Source organism: Brachionichthys hirsutus, chromosome 1, assembly GCF_040956055.1.
Source record: "Brachionichthys hirsutus isolate HB-005 chromosome 1, CSIRO-AGI_Bhir_v1, whole genome shotgun sequence".
Classification (NCBI taxonomy): domain Eukaryota; kingdom Metazoa; phylum Chordata; class Actinopteri; order Lophiiformes; family Brachionichthyidae; genus Brachionichthys; species Brachionichthys hirsutus.
In genome coordinates this window covers 9,156,132-9,183,810 of record NC_090897.1, presented here as the reverse complement: position 1 = coordinate 9,183,810, position 27,679 = coordinate 9,156,132, and the positions used below count along the sequence as shown (strand labels likewise).

Here is a 27,679-nt window from a genome sequence, read left to right as displayed (position 1 = left end):
CACTTTCAACGTCTGATCATTAAGCTATTGAAAACCATTTGTAGCTTCAGCACAATATAAGAATCTATTCCTGTATCACAGCAAATAAATGCACCGTTTAGTATTTGAGTTTATTTTAGGCCTGATCATGTACATGCTGCTGCAAGAAAGCCTGTTGTGGTTGAAGCGGTTTTCCTCAACTCCTCAGCCACTGCCGACCAGGCCAGATATCTCAACAGTGAAATCCCAGGGTGGCGATTCCACCATCAGGATAAAGCTATCGTCTAACTGCTGTTGCATCTCTGGTGGATATTTCCACAACCGATGCCGAGGGATTGAATTTGTTCCAACTCTACTGCGTGGAGCAAAAGGTTAATGTACGACAGCTCTCCTCCTCCGGACGCATGAACGGACACACCGACGTAATAACGCAGGCGATCCCACACTCTTCAGATGGAATGATTTATTCATAATGATGATAGCATAATAAAACAATGAACACTGAAAGCACTGACAGTTGAACCCAAGGCCTCTCGCGCAGCATGCACCAACCCAACCCCAGCACTCACTGAACATTCCTCAGAGATCAAAGGCCTTTCATTCTCCACCCCGGTCAGTTTGTTCTCCTCTTTTAAATATATTTTGATATAAAAACAAGCCCACATATGATGAATCAACCATGTCCGCATCCTGCCCCCCTGCCCCACCCCTCCACAACATCACCCCTATGGGCAGCACACAAACACAGCACTTACTGCTCCCCAAACTGTCTCTCTGTTCCTGTTCACGTGCTCTTCTTGGACAGAAAACACCCTAGAATGATGGGGTGATGGTAGAGGTGGGGTGGGGGGGGTGGGAGACAGCACTTAAATGGTTTGATAACCTCCCTGAAAAAATAAAGAAAGCATAAAAAAAGATTTATTTAAAAAAAGCAAAATCAAAACACAACAGTCCAGTTGAAATAAATGCTGGAGGGAAGAGTCTGGGGCTCTGTGGACTGGAGGCACTTTGGCACAGAGCGAAGGCCCACACCCGACACCAGGCCAAACGGGAGGGAGAAATAAGGAAAGGAGGGATGGAATGACAGTTGAGCTGGATTCATGCAAAACATCAGGAATGATGGAGAGAGGGGGGAAGAAGAAAGAGCACCTGACAAACGTGGAGGAAAAGGCCAGCCTCCCCTCCGGTTAATGCCACGTTCAGGAGAGGAGGAGGAGGAGGAGGAGGAGAAGGAGGAGAGGGGGCATAAAGGAAGATAAGGGACCTTAATGGTGGAGGAGTAAGGGAACGTTGGACAGAGAACACAGAGAGAGCAGGTGAGCAGCAGCAGGTTCAGGAGGAGGAAAGAACAGCGGTCCATCGAGAGAAGAGGAGCTATACAACACAAACAGGAAAGCAGTCCTTGTTTGGAAGCAGAGGGAGGCCGGGGGGGCGGTCCGAGGTCAGGGGAGGGGGGCATGGTGTGGCAGTTCTACAGGACAACAGGGTGGACAGCAAGGCGGAAGGTGCTGTGGTCCCTCTTCTCCTCCTCCTCCTCCCCTCCCATCACCACTTCGCAGCTGTTCTGGGCTGCATCTTGCACACACCCCCCCCCCCCCCTCGCTCCCTCCTGCCCAGGCCTCCTCTTCACAGGTAGAGCTCTTTGGCCCTGATATGCTGCAGTTTCTCCCTCAGCATACGGAAGGAGGGCCGGATCACGGAGTCCAGAGTCCAGCACTGCTTCATCAGGTCGTACACCACTGCTGGGCAGCCGTCTGGGGCGTCCATCTTGTATCCCTTCTCCACCCGCGGCACCACCTCTTTTAACGGCTGGGAGATGAGGAAGAGCGTCATTGGCTAATATTCATCTCATAGCACAAGAACATAACAACAGCCAAGGCAAAAATAGTTCTGCTCAAGCATGCCCAAATAATTCCAGTCATCATTTATTCCAGATACACGACATTTTTATCACCTGCTCCGGTAGTTTACATGCACAAATCGAATTAATCTGAGGTCAAATATTTCACTAATCCAGCACATTAATAAAAACACAAATAAGCACCGGTCCGTGCAATTAAGTCTGCCATCTGCTGGCGCGCCGCAGAGATCTGCTGCTCAGGCACTTACGATTCTGGGGTAAGGCACACGGCCAAAGGAGTAGATCTCCCAAAGGAGGATTCCGTAGCTCCAGACGTCAGACTTGGTGGAAAACCTCTGTGGTGCCAAAAAGAAGAATAGTAAAGAAGGAATGAATAAATTAATAAAAAAAAAACACTTCAAGAGTAACTCAGTTGATTTTGATATTTCATTCATGAAAATATTTATACTTTTGTTTTTCGAGGTACGTTATGGCCCACAAAAACAACACATTTGATTTTGATGATTTATAGAAATCAAGAATCTAAATGCTTCCAAGTTATTCCTACTCATAACTCTTAAAATAGTTGGATAAAAAATGAAAAGGTCAGACCTACCACACATCAGTGTAATCTGGGTTGTGGATTTGGTGCTTTAGTAAAACATAGTGGCTCTGAGATAAATAATAATGCAGCAGTCTTGCAACTAAAATCAAACTGAAGCTGAAAGTGACGATTGGGTCAGTCACACAAACAGGATCATTGTTGTTCTAGGAATTTGCTCTGCCCTGTGGCACTCCCCAATCTGCCTTCCTGCACAATTAACACTACTTTAAGGCATGCCAGTACTCACTGGGTGAAGCAGGTGCCCCCCCCCCCCCCTCCCTATTCATTCGCATGATCTTTCCTCACCTTCTCCCTTAGTGCTTCAGGGGAGGTCCATTTGACGGGCAGCTTGGCAGTGTCCTGTATGGAGGAGGCCTCTTTGGTGAGGCCGAAGTCGCTGACCTTGGCGATGTTGTCGTCAGACACCAGCACGTTACGAGCCGCCAGGTCTCTGTGGACAAAGTTGTTGGCCTCCAGGTATTCCATGGCTTCACACACATCACTGGGTGACAGGGAGACAGGAGAGATGACGACTCGATGATGAAGATAATATCAGCCAACCTGTGTGATCTACTTCCTCTGTAGTTGTTGAGGTAGAAATATAAAAACAGGTTAAATATTAACGTCACTGACTTCCCTCCTTTATTCACCGTCTAAATGTCGATGTAGTTCAAAACAAATTCACTGCCTCACGCAAACATTACCGACACGCACGTAAATCATTCTGTGCGGATGAAAGTTCACGCACCCAACAAGGAACCATTTAGCATCGACACATGTAATGGTTGCACTTATTTTACGTTGTGGTTCTTCTCGTTTGTAATGTCGATCTTTTGAAATACGTTTCAAATTCTGGCAGCTCAAGAGCAGCAATTTAACTCCAAACAAGTGCAAATACATATTTGTCTTCTCCACAAATGCAATCCAGTATTTGAAAGCAATGAAGACGACTCACAGGGAAAACTTGAGTAGGCAGTCTCCGCCGAGCACCGTCCGCCCCCGAGAGCGCAGGTAGTCCACCAGGCTTCCCTGTTACACAGCCCAGACGATTAAAAGCTCGCCTCGTGATCGTTAATATTAGTGTCATTAGGCCCGAGCGCGTAAATTACCCCCCCCGCCCCATGGATAAATATGTAATATGTGCATATTTCAAAGTATTCAGCATTTTTAAACATGTTGAGACTCGTTAAAAAAAGGTACGCACGGATAGTAAACTTACTTTAGCCATGTACTCTGTGACAATGTAGAGGCTGCCCCTCTCCTCAACAATTACCCCGAGCAACTGCACCAGGTTGTTGTGCCTCAGTTGCCTGTACAAATTATGAAGGAGAACAAATAAAGTGTTGGTGCAGAAGCTTCTCTGTTTATTTGTGAAAGAGAAGAATGTGTCAGCGGGACAACAGACACCAAACAGGATGTAGTGAAGGTCAAAGAAAGTCTGAGGATCTCACGTCATGACAGAAGCCTCAGCAATGAAAGCCTGCGCTGTGGCGTCGTTTTTGATGCACTTGACCGCCACCTTGGTCCCTCTGTAGTCGCCGACCATCACATCTGTCAAGGACACAGATGCGATGGAGTTTTAGTACAATATCAAGGCAACCTATGGCTCTGACGCATGAAAGGAAACGATGCAGGGACAAACGTGAAAATCAATTCATCACCTCCGAACTCTCCTTTCCCAATGGTCTGCAGGAGTTTCAGCTCCTTTCTGTTCAAGGCCCAGCCGCCTGCCAAGAGAGGACAGAGGACACTCAGACTATAGAATCGTCCGTCATTATTGAACACAAAGACAAACTGCCGTAGGTATTATTATTTAAAACATTTTGTAAGGAAGTATTGGAAAAAAATTAAAGGGAGCATAATTTGTATTTTCTGATCAGTGTCAGCGATGCGTCGCTCCTTTGGGAGGAATGGTGTCGCCTTAGTTTTTCACAGGTTTCTGGTGTAAGTATGAGCCGAGTGCACCAACAGGACGGAGAAGCAGAATGACCTTGAGAACTGGTGAAGCCCAGCAATCCTCCCCAGACGCCCGAGGATTAAGTACCCTCTGCTGACTAATGCTATTATGAAGACAATGATAGAGGATTCATGCGGGAGAGGAAGGTTTCGACTGTGACTTTAAATAAGAACAAGCACAATTAAGTGCCCGCGTCCCCGTAGAGCAGCGCAGTGAGCTCAGTGTGCCCTCACTCCTGGAGAACTCGTCCTGTGCGGCCACCGTTCCCTCCATCAGCTTGGGTTTAATCAGCTTGGTGCAAAGTCCATCCGGATCTTTGGTGTAATGCTGGGGAGAAGAAATAGAGGGAAGAAATACAGTTTCAACACGCGAAGACAAAATTGCATGCGTTTGAAAATAAATTATAAAAAAAAACAGTCATTTTGGAACAACTGGCATTTTAAAAAGCTTTATTTAATACGATGCGCTGCTGCCGTCGACAGCACTGGCTGAATGCTCGGGGACCGATGTTGTTCACAGATTAATTCAGAACACAAGCTTTTGATATGCAAAGCAAAAGTGAGGACGATGCTCCCAGCACCGCCTCGGAGAGGAAGACGAAGGTGGCGATAAAAGAGCATTCCGGTTGTGTTGAAACAGCCGATTGTGGAGGAAGCACTGTCTGTTTACCATGTGTAGAATATCAGCGGTGTTTGCCTTCAGCCAAAGAAAGACATGAGAACCTTGATCAACAAGCATCTGTGTTCATGAGGAGAGTGTGGAAAACATCTCTGCCCCATCTTTCATCTCACACAATAGCTTTCTACATTGAAACATGGTAAACCTTTGGCTTATTACAGGGAAATACATCAAACTACAGCTACAGGATCATCGGTACAGACATAATGTATTGAGAGGTCACTGGATTTGACCTTTCACCCCCAGAAACAAAACTAACCCATATCAATCTGCTCAGCATTATCATCATGAATGCAAATGTGTCATTTTAATGAGTGTAAACAATGAGTGTTATACAACAGCAGTGCACGTTACCAAGAAAACCACCAGGGGGCAGCATGGTGAAGAAGGGATCAACTATCATTTACAGCCATTTACCGGGTATTGAGATTAAGCGATATCATTTATTTGAAAATACTGCATGTTGTATGGTTAGCATTGTGAAACAAATGACATGTATGATCTTTTAATGTGTGAGAAGCTTTAAGGTTGTGGCTAAATGAAGATTAATAAGTATAAAATATGAGAAATGTGCTTCCACCATGCCGCTTCACCCTCGCAAACACCATACAGGTCCAGCTTTGCTTCACTCGACTCTTCATACTGAAATATGACTGACTGACACCACGGTGGATTTAAAGACCGGAAGAACAGAAAAATATATACATTTGGGAGGGCAGAATGTAGTTAAGTAAGATGTAGAGATGGTTAAAGAGTAGGAAGCAAAGCAGTATGACAGGAGGGAACTCAGAGAGAGGAAGAGGAGGCGGCGAGAGGAAGTGGGGGCAGAGAATAAGACCGAGGGAGATGGAGAAGGAGAAAGAGATTGCAGATGGCTGTGATAAGATTGCATTGGTGATGTCAATGGCCTCTATGCCAGCTGGCACATTCATGCCATCCACTCTCAATGTTCCACCGGGCAGAGGGATGGAGTCCAATTAAAACCTGATGGCTAATAATTCAGCTGTACTTTCTCTCCTTCTACCTTCAGACCTCGTCCTTCTGAACCGCTCCGATAATGAGGGAGAGACGCAATGACAAACAAGCGCTGGATTTTAAAGAAACTTTGAGGACACTGTAGGGGTGTGTGTGTGTGTGTGTGTGTGTGCGCACACACGTGGGTTGCCTTAACAGTTATGTCATCATACGCAAAAGCATCCTTAATTATATATCATCATGAAATCCTGCCACAGATAATGGATGTGAATTATCAGCATCATGAATATACAGAGTTCTTGCAGATTTAATGATTTACATTTTGTGATCATTTAAAAATGATCACAAAAGCCGACAGGTGTACGCCCAGATACACTGATCGCTTGATTAAACCGTCACAGAGGCAATCAAAGAGACAGAGATTTAAAACCTTTTATACAACAGCCAAGGAAGTTCGAAACAGAGTGGCTAATGATTACTTTTTAAATACCGATGACTGCAGATCCATTTTATTTCTTTCAATTTAGGAGAGAGCAGAAAACTAAACGTCCGGGAAATGAGTAAAAGCAGACAGACGCTACGGCCCCTCACCTCGACCAGCTGCATGAGGTTCTCAAAGTACTCCTCGTCATCGATGGTGAGCTTGCCGTCGTGGTAGATGATGCGGTAGTGCTCAACCTTGCCGTCGCAGCTGACGCACAGTGTGTAATCGCCGGGGTAGTTGGTGCTCTCCCTCACCAAGTACAAGCCCGTCTCCGGAGGGTAGAGGAGCCGCTCGGCCTGCTCCCGGGTTATCTTCCCGTGAAACCAGCTACGGGGGGGGGGGGGGGGGGCGAGCATGGAGGATTAAGGAAATTATAAAGATGAAAAATATAAGGAGCAAAGAAAAGGGGAAAGCAGGTCAGGGGTGCTGAGATTTAAAAACTGACTTGGTCCAGTTTTCACACCCACAAATACAGAGTGGATAATTGCACAAGAGACAAGAACGATCCATTTACAGGAATGTATCCGTAACATCTTCCCTCTGTGGAAGTGACTCGACTCTTATCTGCCATGTCGGCGCTAACAGCATCAGACGGGCTTCTACATCCGATAACGCAGGCCTTCCTGCTCGCTGCACTCATCGTGCTCATTTCTAGCTCCAACCACACACAAGATTCACTTCCACACATCACGGCACGTCCACTGTGTTGAGCTTGAGTACTGCAGGGGCGGGGCCTCCCACTGAAAGAGACTTGAACCCAAAGAGCAAATGTCGTGCGTGTGCAGACACACACTCACTCACACACACTAAAGAAGCCTGAGGCAGGGTCGGAAACGGACAAGCAGGGACCGCAATAACAGGAAAGTGCAAAAACCAGGCAGGCGACTTGGTGGGAGGAGGGACAGAAGCAAGCCACCCACTTCCGATGGAGGTCAGCCTCCATCGGAAGTGGGTGGAATGCTATCCAACACACAGTAAAAAAAAAAAAACAATATAGAAGAAAACCAGCTCAGGCATCTGATCTATTTTACCCTGGCCTGTGAATCCAAGAGGCTACAAACAGATGGATTGGGATGACATTTTTGTGTTTCTATATGAATCTTTTATATGCCAATGCTTCAGTGTGGGGTACCTTATATTTCCTAGTTAAATACAGCATTGTGGCAAAGCCATTCTTTTTAGTACGACTTCTTTAGCCTCTATAAAATTCAGCTCAAATGTACCGACATTCCAAGAGCGGATCTCATCAGCATGTCACTCCAGCATCTCTCTTTCCGTCTTGGCTGGCTAACGGGAGCTAATCAACAACCATAATTGATTTAGCCGGTTTTACGTGACCACCCCAGTCACTCCCTTCTGCTCCTCTTCATACTCTGCCTCAGACAGCAGAGGCCCTTGTGGCAAAGGAGCTTAATATGGGTTGAGTTGATTAGATCAGTGTAGACAGCTTCTCCGATGAACAGCAACTCCTTAACTCCCACTAATCCAAGAGCAGGCGCCAAGCAAGGATTCCCCAGAGCTGCACATCGCCCTCTAGTGGGCACGCCATAGCTGATTTGTCCATGGCAGTGAACAATAGTCTTCATACATTACATCACAGAAATGCAGTTATCAATGTGGCAAGCATGAAATGGTAAGATGACATAAGAACCAGCTTTCCTGTTGTGTATAAAAGATGTCTGCCACATGGGGGCAGCAAAGAGAGAAAGCCATGACTGCATAAACCACCTAAAAGGGGACAGAAGACCTCAGCTGAGCTCTTACGCAACCCACAGGAAAGGGAGAGGTCTCTGACATCTGTTAGTGATCATACATACAGAAAATATTAACACGTCTCTGTGGGCTGCAGTTAATGGCACCAGAGACATGCCTTCTGATGTTCCGAGCGTTTCGGAGAAACACACACGTACGCAGTGATCTCAAAGTCAGCAAGTGTGACCATGCAAACTATTTAGGAGTAGGGCTGGACTGAATGTAGCATTTAGCATTTAAAAGCTTCGAAGCAGGGGGAAAGATATAATTGGAGCTAGATCTAAAGTACGACCAAGTACAGCTGAAGATCCTTTGACTATCTTCATAATGGCCTACCAGAGTATAAAGTATGGCGAAATACCAAGTTAATGCATTGAACAGCACATGATCAAGTGAGACAAATGACGGTAAATGGCTCATATAATTGCATCCTGTGGATTTTCCAGTGACGCTGCACCAACTTGATGAGCAGTGATACATTCTAGACTGCCCGTCAAACAGACTCCTCTCGTCTGATCCTCAGACATATCTCTGTATCTGTACAACAGTCTGTAGACAAAAGCAGAACACTGGAAACAGTTAACTGGTTAAAGAGAGGTTGGTGGGGTCTCTCAGCACAGCGTTCCTTCACCCAGCAGTGACTATAGGCTTACATTTCTTTACGTCACACTGAAAAACACTTTCTACTAAAGTGTTAATTAAAAACAGCCGCTTTAATACTTGTTTGTCACTTGAAGACTACAATCGTTGCTAAAGTTTGTACTAAAGCTTTGGATTTCCGATGACAGTGACACTGCAGCAGCTTGCAGTCTCATTTCATTTGCATAAACCTCGCTGGGTTCTCCTTTCCGCAAAATCACAGCTGTTTGAAAGACGGTGATTCAAACACAGCGGATCCTGCACGCACCTCAGCGGCAGGCAGTCACAGACATGAAAAGACGCAACAGACGAGAGAGGTGGAAATTCCATCTTTCCATAGTTTGCCTGACTTCAAACCAACACAATTTCCCCAACTGCAGGTAACAGAAATAAAACGGAGGGACGACACCTTAAGACAGAATCACTGGTGAAGGTGCAGAAGACAAATTATTTTTGGATGACTTTGTTGCATCTTGTTTTGTATGGATATTCTGTCTCTAATAAAAAGGTCTTCAGCACAGAGTTTAGTCCTCTAATTTATCTTTAATATAAATTAAACTGTAAAGATTAACTTTTTTCTGGGCTGAAGATCAGCAACGTGGAGGGTAAAAATAGGTACGAAGAAAAACACGAATTTTAATAAAGATTTCTCCACAACAGTCACCAACAATAAATAAATAATATCAAATATTACTGCATTCAAACGCTCATTAATATACTTTTCCTTTGGGCGAATCACAGGTTAGGGTTATCGTTTATTAATCTCATTATTTAACAAAGACGCTTGTTAATGTAAAACACACCAATGATATTTTATGTAAACCTCATGCAACCATGATGATACATTGAATTACATTATATCAAATTTGGGTGTATGCTTCCAAATAAATATAACGCACACAAACATGTTATTTTTTGCCATTACCCCAGGGGTACTTACGGCATAAGACTGAGTTTCCCCCCCGACTTGACTCCTTCCCTTTTCTGCACATAGTTTGCCGGGATGGTGCCCTCTCTGCCCACCGTGTTCCTTGCTCTGTACCAGTTTGGATCCTAAAAGCACAGAACACACATTCATTTTTGCACTAATAAGAGGATCCCTGTTCCTCTACATACACCGAGGCAGCAGCAGCAGTGAAGCAGCAGGGTTACAATCCAAACCACTCCATAAACAGTGAAGGGCACATTCAGCGTATTCTTGGCATGGCTGATCTGAGCAGCCCAATAGTGATATAGTATAAATTATGTTTTACATTTACTCATAACGGAGGTGTTTAAAAAAAAAAAAAAAATTAAATCATACCTTGTAAAATGTGCATTCAATTGACTGAGCCAAAAACTTATATAGTCATAAAGGGGTAAAATGTATTCTGGATCTGATCCAGGTCAGGAAAAAATATTAAATATTACCATTGAAAACCCCATTTATGGATTCAAAAATCAGTTAAAAATACATAAACTCTGATTCACTTACACGGTTGGTGTATAAAGACAGCAAGAACAATTTAGAACCTTTTAATGATGATCCAGATCACCATGTCGACGGTTTAAATCTAATTAGGAGGGGAACGAGCTGCTTGGTGGAGGTTTACGCTCTCCGAATGCTTTTCTAGTTTTCTTCGTGTACAAACGCAAAATATGTATGACGGTACCTCAGGATGACGCGCATTAAAAAGCTTGTTTAATATTAAATCCATGACTCATTTCTAGAATAAATAAATGACTTGACCAGATGGTCTCTTTGAGGGCTACTGCAGCACATGTAACGCACTCATCTACTCACCCTGGTGACTCCGATAATGCTCAGCACATCTCCTTTACAGAAAGGAAGGTCCTGCTCGTTGGCTGTCTGGAAGTTGTACTTGGCTACACATTCAGTGCCAGTTGACCACGGTGCCTACGCCACACAGGACAGGTCAGGACAGAGAACAGGATATTGGTAATCACAATTATACAACTTAAACACGTGTTGCTGAATTGAGGCACTTGGTCAAAGATGAGCTACAACCTACAGCAGCACTGAGGGGGACGGGGTATAAAACAAATATACATTGCTTTTTCTTTTATAGAGTTATAGCCGGGTGGTTCTGTCAACAACACAGACTCACAACAGCCAAGTCCGAAATGTAAAGCGCTTTGAGCACCGGGAAGCGGTGTAAAAAGCGCTACACAAGTGCAGTCCATTTACCATTTACCGACAATTTAATCGTCTTTTTTAAGTGGAATGTGTATCAGTGTCTCTTGTTTTTGGCTTTTCTCCCATCTACTTTCTGCTGTACTTCAAGAAGGGCATAAAAAAAAAAAAGAATCAAGTTGATGCCTGCATGACTATAGATGCTTGCTTGGTGGGTTCAGTTTGCACTGTTAAATCAGTAAGTACACAAAATGCAGCACAAATTGGGATTTACTTGAGAAAACTAGAGTACAGATATCTATGAATGGCAGAGGCACGTGACTGATGCCACGTGGGAACCGCTGCAACTGTGACAGAGGACAAACCACCGTACTCACTGTATTCAGTAAAGTAGGAAAGGTGATGTTCACCCTAACGACGGTGAAGCGCTGCGGTCTGGTACACCAAACCAACACGGATCAATCGGGACACATAAAGGCAGAAGTGCAGGAGAGAACGCGATCCTCCTCTGAAGCTAGCACTTAAAAAGCATTAGTTAAGCCTATGAGACACCATGGTAATAAGAAACCACTAAAATAAGCCGCCCCACTCCTGAGTGCAGAAGCTTTGTGCATTAAAAAATTACTGATATAGGCTTATGTCAGCACCTTGGGGTGTGTGTGTGTGTTATTTCAACTTTAGCCAGCATGTATATTAAACTTAATAATAAATCAAGAAATACAACATGTGCTTCACTTACATGCGTCCCAGACATGATAAAGGGAACTGGGCAGCGGGGCGTCCTCAGGCCTCGGGCAGCGGTCACTGCTCAGCTAGTACCATCAGAGCTGTTACAAAAACAAGGCAAAATAAAAATACATCATTGATGCAATCATTTTGAAACATTTCTCGTTTGTCTGCAACATTCACATGACACATAGCTGACAATGGTTCAGTCCGATTTTAACATCTGAATATACACAATGCCAGCATTCACAGGGCCAAAAATATTTTTCCTGATATATCCAAACAGTATTTGGGAGGTATTACTAGTATAAACAAAGGACTTGTAGAATAACATGAAGTACAATTAGGATCTGGCTGTATGACCACATCACATATGCTGGTCATAATGATCCGCTCTCCCTACTGCATGTGGACCAGTGAGCTTACGTTCCCCTTTAACGCTAAAACAGACACACAACATAAAGGCGGGGCTTGACAGCACGACGGCGCGATGACATCAAGATGAGGAAATATGTCTTTAAGAATGTCAACAGTTAAAAATGCACTGTGGCTCCAACAAAGCTGCGTCCTTCAGTTAAAAAAGAAACTGGTGCGACAAGATCAAACATTCCTTACCGAGTAAATACAGAAGCAATATACTAAATATTATATAACTGTACACTGACTGTTTGACAGTAACTGAATAAGGCCTCCAGTAGTAGCCTCCATTCAAAGTATCGCCCTTCCGACCAGCACAGAGAACAGGAAGCTAAGACGCAGAGGGAGAAGGAGGAAGCAGCCGATGCATATTTTCCAGTGCTTTGTACGAGGGATGGAGGGAGGGACTGTAGAGAGTACCGGTTACGTCAGTGTAGCTAAAACAACAGGAAACAAAGCAGAAGACACAGCCTGAATGCAATCATAGCGCAATTATTTTAAAAAAATGCTGAGGTGACACAAGTACTAATCATCCATTGCATTGAACGTGAGTCAGTAAGTAATAACACCGTGTCCACGGAGCACAGCTCGGTCTTCAGATGGGCCTGGGCGCTGTCGAGTATGCTCCGTACGAGCAGCACTAGCATATCCTGCACCAAGACAGGAAACAGCCTAATTGCAGACTGCTGCAGATCACCACGCAAACTGACAAAGCCAAATATATCCCAAGCCAGGCTGATCTACCGCACCCAGAGGGCACCCACCTTTTGCCTTCTGCCAGCGCGGCTCACCAACCCGCAGCCGCACCAGCAGGCCAGTAATGAAGGCTTCTATTCTCATCGCTGCAGTGCTGAGCGACGCAATGTAGAGCTATTCAAGAGCATCGCTGCTCACCTTGCTTTCCTGATGGGAGTCAGGAGAGGTCTGGAAGGGCTGTGAGTGAGCAGGTCCTCTTACGTTCAGTTTTCTACAGCCGGCTGTTTTGCAGTGTGGCTGCGGGACTTTTGGTACCAAGCACATGGTTCTAAATCCACAATGAAAAAGAAATGCTTTGCTATATACCATTGGCTTGATTTGCTAACTAGAGGTCAGGCTACCATTTGGACCAACCTCACCGTTGTTTAATATCTATGTAGAACTTTCATGGCAATAATGCCATTAAGTCAAATAAAGCAAAGTGCCGTGTATGTGCAAAGGCACCTCAGAACACAATGTTCCAGAATTCCCAATTAGAAGCCTTTTCTACAGAGCTAATCTACCTAAAAGCAGCACGGTGGTGGAGCGGTTAGCGGCTCGCCTCACAGCAACACGGCATCGGGTTCGAATCCTATCTGCGAGGAGTTTGTATGTTCTCTCCGTGTCCGCGTGGGTTTTCTCCGGTTTCCTCCCACCTCCAAAAACATGCAATTTAGGTGAATTGGACATTCCAAATTGTATTCGGGGTGTGCCCCGCCTCTCACCCATAGAAAGCCGGGATAGGCTCCAGCAACGACTGTGACCCACAAAACAGAATGAAATAAGGAACGCTTTACAGATGCACCGCATCGCTGCTAAAAAAGGTAAGCAAATACAAAATAAAATCGAGCTCCTGACATGTGAAGATGACAAGAACAAATTAACCATGAATCAGTCTAGTTAACTTCAGCTCTAAAAAAACCCAAGTGAGGTTCTCCTTCACTTCTCCCCTCGCTGCTGTCGATGTCATGGCAACACACCGGGAAGTAAATGCTTCAAAGGCTGCTGTTAGCAATAGCAGATCTTCGTGCTCTCTGAATGTTGCCCGTTATCAATTATACTATATACTTGGAGATTAATGTTTATTTTTCTTTCGGCATGACGTACATATCCAGAATTCTGGAGCCATTCTACTTTGCTAAACACAAAGCATAGCTAATAGCATACAAAGACATCCAATAATACCATCTTAAAAAAACAAATCCGCTCAGCCAAGACAATCAAAAGGTGTCTCCTTCCACATCACCGAGACAGCTGTGAATGAGATTACACCTACGCTTTCTTTATCGGGGAACCATCAGTGGAGGGGGGGGGGGGGGGGGGGGGGGGGGGGGGGGTGGGGGGCAGGCAATGTTGAAGCGGCTTCAGTTTGTTCAAAGGAAAAAGACAAAAACGGAAAGGTTTATCAATCATTAACACTGAAATGAACAAATGTGTTTCCTTTGAAAGGTGTCATATTATTTTTGGCTGCTTTATGTCAACATTTGCTACAATTCAGACTCGGGTTTATGCTTCCTTTTCACCGTGTAAAGAGACCGACTTGATGCACTGACATCACAAACAGCAATGCCACAGCAGACCATTCGCAGGCAGTAGCACGACACTAAGCCGATATTAAGCTGCAGTGTTACAAACCAGCCTCCGGCTTGCTCGCTAAAGGGCAGCGTTCACATCCTGATGGATCGAAGCACCTTCTAGCTCCATCTCTTCTTTTTAAGTTTCAGTTTGTAAGTGAGACATTTCACATTTCATCTTATCCTGAATCATTGGAAGCTTGTGCTGCTGTAAAGTTCTACTGTGCCAGATCTTAAAATTATGTAAACAGATCCTGGCCCAAACAGGCCTATTGGCATCCACAGATTACACTCCTATTTACATGGTTTCTACCAGAAGATACTAAAATCTACTTTAGCTTGGCCCAAATATAAAGTGCCGTTTCAATCATGATGCCATTAATTCTCCTGAGGGGAAACTCAATTTACTGAGCAAGCATTAGTCAGCAGATCCCGTCACACGTAACAAGAGACAGCCTTATGCACACAAGCAGTAAACAACATTCCTCTAGCTTCCTCGTCTTGTTAGTCACGAAATGTCACAGGAGTTCTTTGTGGGTCTCAGGAGGATATAGACAAAACTAAAGACCCAACATGTTGATATTTAAGGCAGTGTCCATGGGAGTGAATATCATGCCCTCGCTAGTGAAATATGCAAATGAAGTAATTGTCTCCTTGAGTATTAGTATGAGGAGCAGTATGATTAGTCCTTTCCTGAAAGAGGTGCAGAGATTATCCAGGGTGGTAAAAAAAAAGTTGAGTATTATGGTACAAATAGGTGATGAAAGGGATACTGCAATCTCAAGTAGAGCAGAGATGGGGAAAGTGCTGCAGGGGGTGATGAATAATACAGGGAGGATCACGGCGAAGAAGAACGTTAAGGGAGTTTGAGGCTTGCTCCGATATTCAGAGAGGATGGATGCCGTGTCCAGGATTGGGGATTTCAGTGGTCTTTGAAACATTTACTGAACTTTAAAATGCTGCCCATCACGACAACTGACTTGTAGCCTTAAATTTAATCCCTGCAGTGCAGCTGGCAGTTAAGTGCCTTGCTCAAGGGTATCGCACTTAATCTCTGAGGGAGGAGACGAATGTCAGATTAAAGACTTTGCCCTGACACAGATTTCCCAGATGGCCAAGAGATGTGAACTGACATCCTTCGGGTTCAAATTCGACACAAACAGAAAATAACTTATCAGAAACTGACATAAAACTTAACTGGCTTGATTTTAAGGCCTTTTTGTGCTCTTTTTTGTTGAATCTGATTCTCTTTACTGGCTTTAACGAAACATTCATTTGTCCTGCTCCAACAGCCGATGAAGCGTGATGTCTGGAATCAGGCTGAATGTGTTGCACATTTTATCGCCCACTCCAGACGCATCCAATAACCCTGACGAAAGCACCAGTGAGGAAATCACATCCGTATTTATAATAGAGCAGAGCAGTCATGTGTGTGTCGAATACACTGCCGCTGTGCCTTTTTCCAATCTATAAAAAACAAAAAATATAAATAGTAAAAAAAAAAAAAGAGCAGCCTAATTGAGCAGCCCTCCTCTCTGTAACAGGACTCGCAACTGATGACAGATTACAAAAGCAGGGAGGCAGGAAGCGGAAGAGGGAACGAGAACACCCACTCTCCTCCTACTCCTCCTCCTCCTCTTCCTCCTCTTCTTCTGCTGGACTGAAGCAAGCAGAAGGGAGGAAGGGTCGTGGTGACAGTTTATTGTTTGAGCTTTGTGTGCTGCAGCTCCAGCGCACACTCATCCAGTCCCATCTATTTATATCCTCGAAATATCCATGCAGGCAATGGCAAGCTGCAGTCGTTTTCGTCACTGTAGACACGTTGGCGGCGCTGCCTTCAAGAGCCTGTCTTTTGTGAGTGAACCCTGCATGCATTACTTTTCTTTCGTTATATTTTGGTAAAGGCTGGCTGCTAGGGTATTATCACTTTTAAAAGCACAGGTACGAAATAAAGCATCACTCAATATGTCACAACAAAATACAAGGACAGCAATAATCCAAATTTTTGTCCAAAAAAAGGACAGAAAGCCAAAGATTCGCTACAATGAGCAATTTGAAGACTTCGACTGAGATGATGAGGCAATTATGCAGTAAGCGGGTTGCGTGAGTGGAACGTAGAAGGGAGAACTGACAGGTAAACACTCCGGTGTGGGAAGTGGAAGCAACAGGAAGCTCTCAAAGCGGAGATGGGATGAGAGGTGGAGGGAATGCTGGCTGAGTCAAAGGGTTGGGGGGGGGAGCCCCGCTGACTTTGTGGCGAGACGTCTACTTGAGTGCTGCATACACACTAATGCACAACCTTCAGCCTTATCCTGTCAATGTTGCTTCAACTTCACTGACAACATAACAGAATTCACCTCTGCCAGCTGCATAGATATGCATCAGCATTCTCCATCCATGGTTTAATGTATGCTGTTTTTCATGTTCGCACATACATACATACATTAGTGACTGAAAAAGGAGTGAGGAGGGAGAGGGAGAGCCGCCTGCCCTGTTTTTAAACCGCTTCTTCTCCTCCCTTTGATGGCAGCATATGAGAAGTCCTCCTTTCAGACAAGAAGGGGGGAGGAAATCAGGAGCAAAGCACGAGGACGGAGACACAAAGAATGTCATTAGCACCAGCCGCAGCAGGGCGCTGGTACAATATGGCAGGGGCATTAGTGGCGACTGGAGCGCCAAATCTCTTAAATAAAAGCAGCATTCAGTGGCAGCAGCAGCACAGCCACCATGGAGGAAACTCTGAACTAATAAGGGAGGGAGGAGAGATGCAGGGAGAAAACGGGTGCTGAGGGAGAAGCTCGGAGCAAAATCCAAACTGTAAAAGAGCACCAGAGTTCCATTTGGCCAAAACAGAGATTATACAGATTAACCGTGCATGAAGTAACGACAGATTAAGAAATACAATATGCGCAGTTCCAGTTTCTCAGTAAATTATGCTGAAGTGAGCCGATGTCAAATCAACATGAAAAACATGAACCTTATTATCCCTGAGCAGGAGGCTGTTTTCAGTCCACTCTGTTCCTTTAGGAAGACGCAACTACATTTTTATTCAAACAAAAACCATTTAAAGCAGAAATGTATACAAGATGCATTAGAAATTCATTCATTTTCCCGACCATTTCATCTGATATGCTCCAGAGGGTATTGCTGGAGTCTATCCCAGCCGTCTATGGGCGAGAGGCGGGGTACATCCTGGACAAGCCGCCAGTTCATCGCAGGGCCACACAGACAGACAATCATTCACACACTCCAAAGGGCAACTTAGCATAACGAATTCACCTAAATTGCATGTTTTTGGTGGTTGGAAGAAGCCGGGGAACCAGGAGAGAACATGCACGGGGGGGAACATGCAAACAAACAAAGTTGGATTTGAACCTGTGCCCTTCTTTCTGTGACGCAACAGCGCTTCCCACTGCACCACCATGCCGCTTTTTGAAAAGTTACACAAGGAACAGCAATCTCACATTAACACTCTCTGCCCTGGATTCAGGGAAAAGCGGTGCAACATACGGAACCAGGGTGGACAGAGACGTTCATTTGTCCGACTATGGCTGAAGCAGTCAGTTTTGTACTCTTCCCGTCAATGAAATAACACGACATCCACACACTATGTATGCTAATGCTGCTGCAGCTACATACTTTGGTTTCAGGCTGTGAAACACAGCACACTCTTTTGCATTTGACCAGGTATTTAAATGCCTGGTCAGCTTTTGCATTACAGATAGTGCAGCAAGTCTTTGGAACCTCTCTGTCTAAGTACCCAACTCATCATATCATGCACTTCGGTTATGGGTCACCCTAACTCTGAAAATTCCAATACTGCCACCGGCCTATTAAAAGCGAGAGTGAAGACAAAGCAGAAGACACGGCAAAGTTCACTTTGCCTGCTGGTCCTTAATATTAACAACATCTCATCTGTTGGTTCCAACCATGAATAATGGAGGCTCCATCCTGCTATGCCAGCACTCTGAATTAATAATTCACAAGCATCGAATGTGGGGCATCAACAGCAGAGTGCAGGTATATTTGTCTGCTTGGACTGACTCACATGGACTTCACAGGAACTGAAAATGTATGCATGTGCACATTCAGTATATGTGCACGAGTCTTCTCTCTGACAGGAAGTGAAATGAGAGCACTGTCTAGCATCCGACAGGTTTTTCCTTTGACAATTCCTCCGGCACAGAACCATACTGCTGATAAGCTTCTCATTTTTGAGCAAAGGTTTATTTAGAATGTTCCAGAAAATGTGTGATATTGCAGAATCAATGATTACCGGTAATTGTTGTGGACAATCAATCAAAAAAATATATATTTAGTCTTTCAATAAGTCTGGTGCCAAATTTGCTAAAACACTGACAAGTATTTGATTTTGAGAGATGCAATAATCCTCCCTCACAATATTGAGCAATAATAATGATGTCATATTTCAGCTACAATAGTATAACCCTCGAGACCACATTAACTAGGTCATTAGACTCTTTCAAAGACTAATTTAAGAAACGTAGCCCAATTAAGTGAAAGGAGAACTGCCTGATAGACGATCAGTGGGATTCTCTTCTCAAGTATGTCATGCATTACATCTACGCCACAAGTCAGCGCAGGTTGCGTCTGCCAGGATATGTATTCAAAAGGAACTATGACATCACTCCGATCCATACATGAAAAAACACCTTCAAGAAACCTTATTTAAAAAAATCACAACAAGCCTAAAGGAATTCCCATGCTAGCACAATCCAGAGCACTCAACTCTGAAAACACAGAGCCCAACGCCACAGCCTACCAGCCACTCTCTGAAGGGAGAACTACACACAGCATCAGCTGAAACAAAAAACAGACAAACTTAAAACACAATAGGAAGCAATCAATGAACACTATTGTATTGTCCAAGTGAACCTACCACTGTTTAAAGGTGTTTCTTTATTGCTTACAGGTTGTATGGCATTTAGGAAAGACATCGAGAGTCAGTTTTCACTTTGGGGTTACAGGAAATAGCAATAATGTGGTTGAGAATTCCGATGTAGACGGTATCTCTCTTGCAAGATGAAGAATGCAGTGATACAACTATGACCCACACAGGTAAGGAACACACAGCCTGATTGAGATGTCTGTGCTAACAGGTCATACGACATGAAGCATAGTCCTCACACCTGCCGCACACTCCCGTCAGTCCAAATAAATAAGCAACGCAACATAACTTAAATACTTTTAATATAGAGATAGCCTAAACGGAAATGTACATGCAGACAAGGCCACCTGAAATATTCCCCTAATAAAAAGGAAACATTGCAACAGACCTCAAATGAAGATATGATACACTGAGACGATAGAGTTTGTTTTGAGGCAGAGCTCTTCACCAGCAAACAAAAAAAACAACATAAAATCTCACCACACAATAAATAGGACTGCATTCATATGAACCACAATCACATCTCAGTTACCCTAACCCTAAATACACAGTGTTTGTACTCCACACTGGCAAGATGGCTACAATTTAAGACAATAATAAGCTATTTGTTCTGATCATTGCTGAACCTCACTGCAACTGATCAGATCAGTAAGTCTTAATGGTTGTGGTCATTAGTGCAAAAAAACTGGAAAAGGAGGAAATGTTGGAAACAAACAGCTCATTCACTCAAAATCAACAACAAGCATGAAACGTATAATTCATGGCAGATGGAAAACATCACAAGCAGCACGAGTGATCAAGTACAACATTCATGCTTGACCGGCAACTTGTGCAAAACTTAACTGAAGTCAGTTATTCCTCACTTGAACTTCTACTGATAGTGCTCCTTATTTTATCCAACTCCTCACCTGAGCAAACTCTGCTTCTTGGTTTAAAAAAGGGAAATATACAGCAGCTGCTCTTAGTGTACCATAAAAGAAAACACGATTCAAGCGCTGGATTTACGCAACACACCATTCCATGTACCGGTACTCTAAATACTTGAGTTCTGACAATTGTCCCAGGAATTTTGCTTGATCGCCGTGTGCGAAGCCAAAAGAGAGGCAGGTTGGAGTCCCTCTTGTGTCATGGATTATGATTACCTGACTGGCAGACCGCAGTACGTGTTCCTGCAGAGCTGTGTCAGACAGAGTGGTCAGTAATACTGGGGCACCTCAGGGAACTGTTCTCTCTCCCTTCCTCTTCACCCGCTGCACAACAGACTTCAGCTATCGGTCAGAGTCCTGCTACATTCAGAAGTTCTCTGATGACTTGGCCATAGTTGGATTATCAGCAGGGGGAGGAGTCTGAGTACAGAGCTGTGGTTAGGGATTTTGTCACATGGTGTGAGCTGAACCTGGTGGTGGACCTGCGGAGGACAAAGTCTCCAGTGACCCCCGTTTCCATTCAGAGGGTCAACATGGACTCAGTGGAGGACTATAAATATCAGGGAGTCTGCACTGATAATAAACTGGACTTGGCTCGGAACACTGAAACCCTTTATAAGAAAGTGCTTTTGTAGCCCCCCCCCCCCCCCCCTCCTATCTTTGAGTAGGCTCAGGTCCTTTAACATCTGCCAGACGATGCTGAGGATATTCTATGAGTCTGCATCTCTAATGCCATTCTTTTGCATGGTATGCATTGTTATTGCTGTGATGTCTTTTGTATCGTCGTCGATGTATTACCATGACAGAAGAGAACTAATAAATAAAATGAAATAAAATAAAAAATAATAAAATGAAATGAAATGAAAGAGGAAAACACAGATAGCAGCAGCCTCAGATAAGAGCAGATACACAGAAAAGGTGCTGATCAGATCAAACACCGGTAGCTTTTAATCTTTGCCTTGCAACTGTAGATTCGGGTGGTTAATTTTCTCAGTTGCATCTGCCAGGAAATCAAGCTCAAGCAGCCACTGTATGTCAAATAATAGGAGTTAGAAATTGGGTAGACATGTAAACAGGTTCGCCCCAACGGCAGACCAATTGTCTTTTCAATTGCATGTTCCTATTTTCTGACCCTTTGACGAGCTACTTGGAATCGGGCAACAAGCTACCAGTCGCTCGCAAACATGTTGGCAATCCCAAATGTAAACAATGGCCTATTGACTGGGACTCCACAACAAGAGGCTTCAGCGTTGACAATACACTGCATCCATTACAATGGTCACATGCCAGGACATGCAATGTCAAGTGAGAGAAATTAACTCAAGCATGTTACAAAACTAAATAAATTACATTCCTGCTCAAGTAAAGTTTGGGTTTGGAGCTTCAGTATATTCACACCTATCCAGCCTCTGACAGGTGTCCCTAAAGTAATACAGATACTCATCGACTTATGGCCTATGTGACTCACGACTGACCGACTTTACGACCGCAACCACGGTTACCAGCTAGAACCAAACTATATTATTTTATACTTTCATGTTATAGTATTTTTTTTTTTTACTGGCAGTCACATGCGTCTTCAGTATTGCACTAAATGTTTGCATTAATTTTTAATGCACAATCTACCGAGTAATGGTGTGGTGTCGGTTGTACTGAAGCACCGGGCAAATAACAGGCCTGTCACTGCCCAGCTGAGCAGGCCTCACAGTTGGGAGTAACAATACCACGATTCTACCCAAATTAAAAAAACGTTGGCATTCGTGTTGTGCTTTTGTCCCGGGTCCTTATTTGAAGCGGCAAGAAAACATTTTAGACTGCACATAAACTCAATATTATTCTATGAATTTTGTTAGTTATAACTGTCGCCAGCCACCACCATACATCACAGGATAAATATCTCATCTTACGGCAAGAAACTTCACAGTACTAAGAACCGAAACATGAAAAATCTGTTTTGAATTGGCTGTCATAATTTTCTTGGCGGATTCAATGATTCATAATGCAAGTGCTTTTGTAGTAAGAGTCAATTTACCGTTACAGAAGTTGCCATGAAGAACCCTCCTTTGTCATAGCACCTGCTGATCAAAGAAAAAGAGCAGAGAAGAGGATGCAGTGGAGGAACAACCTAAACAGGATAATTGCACTGAGGTCAGCAGATCTTTGGACAGGTTTCAAACAGACAATGAAATGGTCGGTGTAGAGAAAGAGGAGCCGTCGCTCCCCTGCTGAGCGCTTAAGCCGGACTCGGAGCCCCCTGCATGACAGTAAGACAGAGCCATTCCTTGTAGCTTTAAGGACCGACGAGACAATTCTATCAGCCTCCTCATGAATCACTGCTACAACACGAACAGCCGCCATGTAAGCAGGGCTCTCGGGCATTTCCGTTTAACCTAAATGAAACCACTCTGAATTTGTCTCCAGTCAGTGACACGGGGTTAAAGCTGTTGAAAAAGAGAAGATCTTAGTCTGCGAGTCCAATGCCACATTACCAGATTGGTCAAATCGCAGATGGAGGCTAGAGTGTCTCACTACTGGGACCAGGGATGAGTCGCGCTGTGTTTGGAGGGTCGATGCATTTCACTGCGTTGAACTGAAACTATTTGTGCTTCAAAGCGTGTCAGGCAAAACTGACCTCAATTATTACACACAGACCTTTAAGACAACAAGGGAAACATCACGATCGTCAAGAAAAAACTATTCCTGGTCAGCCTCAAACTGAGCGCAGCAAAAAAATAATAATATTACCTGCAAATTCTGAGTGGGTGACATTTTAGATTTTGATCTGTTCTCTAAAAACAACAACACAAAAAGATAGTACAAGTGATTAAGAGTGATACAAAGTAGTCTGGAGGTCTTCACCTACATGGTAAAAGTACATGGGAATACTACGCAACGCAACAATGTGCTACAGATACCGCATCGCTTATTCCAGTCAAGCCGCAGCTTGCAAAGGTATGTAGAGTTATCTTGAATTATTGTGTAAGAAACCCTCAAACAAAAATCAAAAGATGAAAGTATTGCAGATTAAACTCAAGTATATAATACCTACTACATTTAACAATGGTACTTGTATATAAATACATTTTTTTTCATTTATTTAATGATTTTTAACATTTGGCTCATAAAGCACCACGTGACCTTAAGCAAGACAATAGTGGTTTACCAGTGCCTGTAGCTTAGCACTTAGCATGCACTGTCATTACGCTGCAAAGGGGAAAGCCGTTTCCAACCGGGATGAGCGGCGTCATCTCAGAACTGTATATTTATCTCGGGGCAATTATCCAGCAATGTTCCTCCTCGTTCTTAAACATGGTGGGTAAGTCTGCTCGTAAACACAAGAAGGTTTAGCAGAACGTAAGAGAGAAAACGCATTAAATTAGACCAATTTCAGCCCAGAGAGAGGGATCAGCGTTTCCATCCTCAGGGCAGCACGGAGGTGGTTAACACAGCGACATCCACTTTCGGACATAGCCATGCATTTCCCAATTATAAAACAATCACGAAGGGCCTGACATGGACGCGAGCATGTTGTCACCGTAACAAAATGCAGATGAAAACAAAAGCCTCGATCTCCAGTCAGTTTTAACCTACCCGAACCCCAAAGGCTCACCATCCGCCTCCAGCACAAGGCTGCTCGGGCTCCAGCCCCGACCAGCCTCCCGTTCGGACCGCTCCGAATAGCAGTCAAGCACAATGTGCCACCGAATACGAGCGGAACCAGAACAGAATACACACTATGGGTACAATAAAACACGATCGAGGAGTCCGACTCTCGAAACAGGGAGAGGAGGATGTTTGTCCCAACACAATTCTACCTCCCGAAAGAGTAAGTGGGTTCACATCGGCCGGAAACACACGCGTCGTCTCACCGCTGTTTGTGTTCACAATGTCTGCAACAAACACACACAATGCCCGGACCGCAACGCAATGTGAGAATGGGGCTGAAGCAGACTAGCAGCTAATGCTAACATGATCGCTGTGTAATCAACCATCGCACAGCACGTTGGTGCTGCTGGCGCACTGATATAAACTCAAGCCAACACAGAACCGATTACCCAACAGCGACATGTTCCCGTGAGACGGTCTGAACCTTCCGGGGCTAAAGCGACACAAACCGGACAAAAACAGCGCCGCGCAGCGCCGCGGGGAACTCACCGAGAAGATGCCGCTGAAGCGTCGGACCAGATGTTCCTGCGAACTAGCGAGGAAGGTCCATGAGGGCAAGTCCTGAGGTCGGGGGGCATCCAGGGGTATTAAAGCCGGACAAGCCCAAACGCGGCGCTGGTTCGAGGGTTGCCTGTATCCTATCCACATGAGTCTATGGTAATGTGTGTGTGTGTGTGTGTGCGTGCGTGTGTGTGGCGAAGCTCTACGAGGCCTGCTGCTGGAGGAAATGGTCTCCGTCCGCTCCGTCCGCGGAACACGCATGCGCAAACAGCGCAACCACCGATTGAGCGCGGTGTGCGCGCCACCGTGTGGCCAACAGGTGCGACTGGTGGCCTACCTGTAACGGACTCGGTGCGTATTACCGTGTAAAACTATGGTAAATGTACAAGATGAACACACAATGTTTTGTATCCTGACCATGTAGTAGTTCAGGTCAGTGTGTTCCAGATGAAATGGCAAAATTGTGGTTTTGATTGACATGTTCCCGAAGAGACTTCCTGTGATGCGTTGAAATACTGAATTTAATTCCTGAAAAGCAGCCGTGTAGGAGTCGTGTAAGACAAACACCACACCTGCTGTGTCCCGATATCTAAGACAAAATGTGCGTACACACGCATTAAATCATTCAAGCCCCGTCACAGATTGGGTTTTTGGGGAAAATGTACTGTTGAATAAAATATATGCTACTTTTACTGACTACTGCATGACTACTTGTGCTGATATGACCGACTACAAACGTGGTGCATCGCCAGACACCAACTTCTGTCAGTGCTCCTGGAGAACCTTGATCTTTCCTCAAGGTCAAGACTCCACGTAGGTTTATGTGCTGGAACTTCAAATTCCACACTTTGATGACACCTCTAGGATGTTTCATTTCAAAAAGATGAAATGTCATTAGATGCCCTGAAATGATCAATATCACTTTAGCTTGCCTACAAATCTTTATTGAAAGCTGATATTAGAGGTCAGCACGGTAACAATCATATTAGAGAATGCTTAGCCTTGAAAACTGCCATGTAGATGCAAGTGCAAAGTTGTTGTTTTTCATCATTCTTGAGATGCACTTCAAAATAAATACAAATATTACCAATAAAAAATGCATATTTTCAGTGAAAAATACTACAACCAAAGGCAACACCAAACAGATGATCATGGAGGCAAACCAGCAGTGGACTGGCAGGCAGATTTAAACTGAGCTGTGTTCTGGGCCACAGGACCAGGCTCAGGCTCAACAAGGAAACAGGAACCGTCTCCGGCGCTGTGATTGGTCAGAGGGTCGGAGGTTACAGACACACTCAGTGGTCAGCATTTTGTGGCCCTTATCAAAACACACCAACGAGCAGGAAGCCTTTCCCTTTCAAATAACAACACTTGTCACACGCAACATGGACATTCCCATGGGAGCTTCCAGTGTGTACGGGGTTAACCGCTATAGTACCATATGCTTTAAAACGTTCCCTCAAGTATGTAACAAAGTATTTGTTTGATCATACAGCTACTCTTCAGCTATCAGCACATTCACAGCTTTAACCACTGAAACAAAAGCAAACATTCTCTCTTAATGTCCATTTACAACTTGGGTGCAATGTCACTGGAAAGTCTTTTGTGCACGGTGCAAAAGCACGACAAATTTACAACCAAACCAAAAGTACGACAAATTTACAACCAAACCAAAAGTACGACAAATTTACAACCAAACCGCGACTGACAGTGGATTCCAAATTTCTCCGAAGCCAGCTTAGGGATCCCAGTGTCACAGAGGGATACCCGTCTTCCTGCCTCAGCCGAAGGTAGTAGAAGGCCCCAAGAGAGGGTCCACTTTGCCTCAACAATCTGACGATGCTTGCTGCAGGCAGGAACGATACTCAGGACGGCAGCTCGGGTGTGATTGGCCTAATCAGCAAATCCACAGGGCATGCTGGCAGGTCTGGGACAGAGAAAAAAGAAGAAGAAACAGATCGTAAGTGGCTGGATGTGTGTAGTATTTCACTGTTAACCTATGAAGCTATTAAACTCCAGATAAACAACCTGTCTAAATGTCCACAGGATTTTTAAAATGTGTGGCCTGGACTGTCTTAAGACGTGCTGCTCCACTAGAGGGCAGCATTTATCTGCACAGGCCTGTTTGAGCAGGACAACGCAAACTGCTATGCTTTTAATTCGTCACTGATGTATCAGAGCCAGTGAAATCTGAGTTGAAGCAAGGACAATTACTCTACCTAATAATCACACGTTAACCAGTAACTATGGTATCCTATAAACAGCATATCTGCTACTTCAAAAACAGATGGCGCTAACCGGTCGAGATCCAAATCTGACCAAGCCTCACAAACGAGACTGATTGTTTATAAGGATACTAGGAAGCGCCCCGCCCCCCTTCATCCCACCAGCATGTGCTATTCTGAACAAGGTAAACTCATCCTTTAATTCAGTCACGTGCATGTAACAATAACCAGAGCAACCCACACAGAAGTTAAAAACACCACAAGCATATTTCAAGAAGGGACAGTGATACAACTACTGTGTACATCCATGTAAAACATAAAACAACAGCAGCAGCACAACTCATATATCCGTAATATTTAGCAAGACCTTGTGGTTTATTTAGTGACTACTTTCTTTTCTTTTAAAGCAACGTTTTTTTCCTTCAAAACGTTCTTTAGTGTTTGACTTTGTCTCTAAATTTGCATAATTGATCCTATTCTTTTTTTCTATCAGAAATACGCTTCAAGTTTAGAACTAAAGAACTTAACAGGAAAAGGTTTCTACTACAATACAAAATTAAACTTGATCTGAACAGTGTAAATTTGAGACACTTAAGCATTACAGTGCTAACCTGATAAAAGGATCTGAGACAGCAAACCAGTTTGATATATGAGCCTCTTCACTAAGGTTTTCGATTAAAAATAAAACTACACCACTCATGAAGGCATGAACAAAGAACAACAGATGTGGATGTTCTTGACCTGCAGTGTGACAGTCATTCCTAGTAATTATGGTAAATGGTAAATGGACTGCACTTATATAGCGCCTTTCCACCGCTTCGCGGTGCTCAGGGCGCTTCACATGAGGCCTCACATTCACCCATTCACACACACATTCATACTCCAGTGGGCGACTGCTGCCATGCAAGGTGCGGTCAGACCCACTGGGAGCAATTTGGGGTTCAGTGTCTTGCCCAAG

At 44.3% G+C, this 27,679-nt stretch overlaps 2 protein-coding genes across 2 annotated transcripts in view; both read right to left on the bottom strand.

Moving 5' to 3' along the window:
- Nucleotides 1-427: 427 nt before the first annotated feature.
- Nucleotides 428-24,747, bottom strand: LOC137898865 (tyrosine-protein kinase CSK). Its single transcript, XM_068742955.1, has 13 exons — nt 24,485-24,747; nt 11,782-11,869; nt 10,692-10,805; nt 9,849-9,961; nt 6,625-6,844; nt 4,614-4,707; nt 4,085-4,150; nt 3,875-3,974; nt 3,643-3,733; nt 3,379-3,452; nt 2,730-2,925; nt 2,089-2,175; nt 428-1,788 (listed from the first exon to the last, which is right to left on the bottom strand). Exons 2-13 carry the CDS (start codon nt 11,794-11,796, stop codon nt 1,606-1,608), a joined length of 1,353 nt encoding a protein of 450 aa, XP_068599056.1. The 5' UTR covers nt 11,797-11,869; nt 24,485-24,747; the 3' UTR covers nt 428-1,605.
- The window catches only part of LOC137895871 (streptococcal hemagglutinin), a 7,299-nt gene continuing 4,000 nt past the window's right edge, over nt 24,381-27,679 (bottom strand). The window contains exons 3-4 of the mRNA XM_068741399.1: nt 24,485-24,556; nt 24,381-24,428 (exon numbers count right to left, since the gene is read on the bottom strand). Of these exons, the coding sequence (XP_068597500.1) occupies nt 24,381-24,428; nt 24,485-24,556 (120 nt within the window). The remainder of the gene's footprint in view (nt 24,429-24,484; nt 24,557-27,679) is intronic.

Bases quoted from the DNA above. Each gene is read 5' to 3' on its own strand.
- LOC137898865 (XM_068742955.1), bottom strand. The intron at 2,176-2,729 runs GTGAGGAAAGAT...TTGGCACCACAG, and splicing joins CTGAAGCACTAAGGGAGAAG to AGGTTTTCCACCAAGTCTGA. The intron at 1,789-2,088 runs GTAAGTGCCTGA...CTCATCTCCCAG, and splicing joins GTGTGCCTTACCCCAGAATC to CCGTTAAAAGAGGTGGTGCC.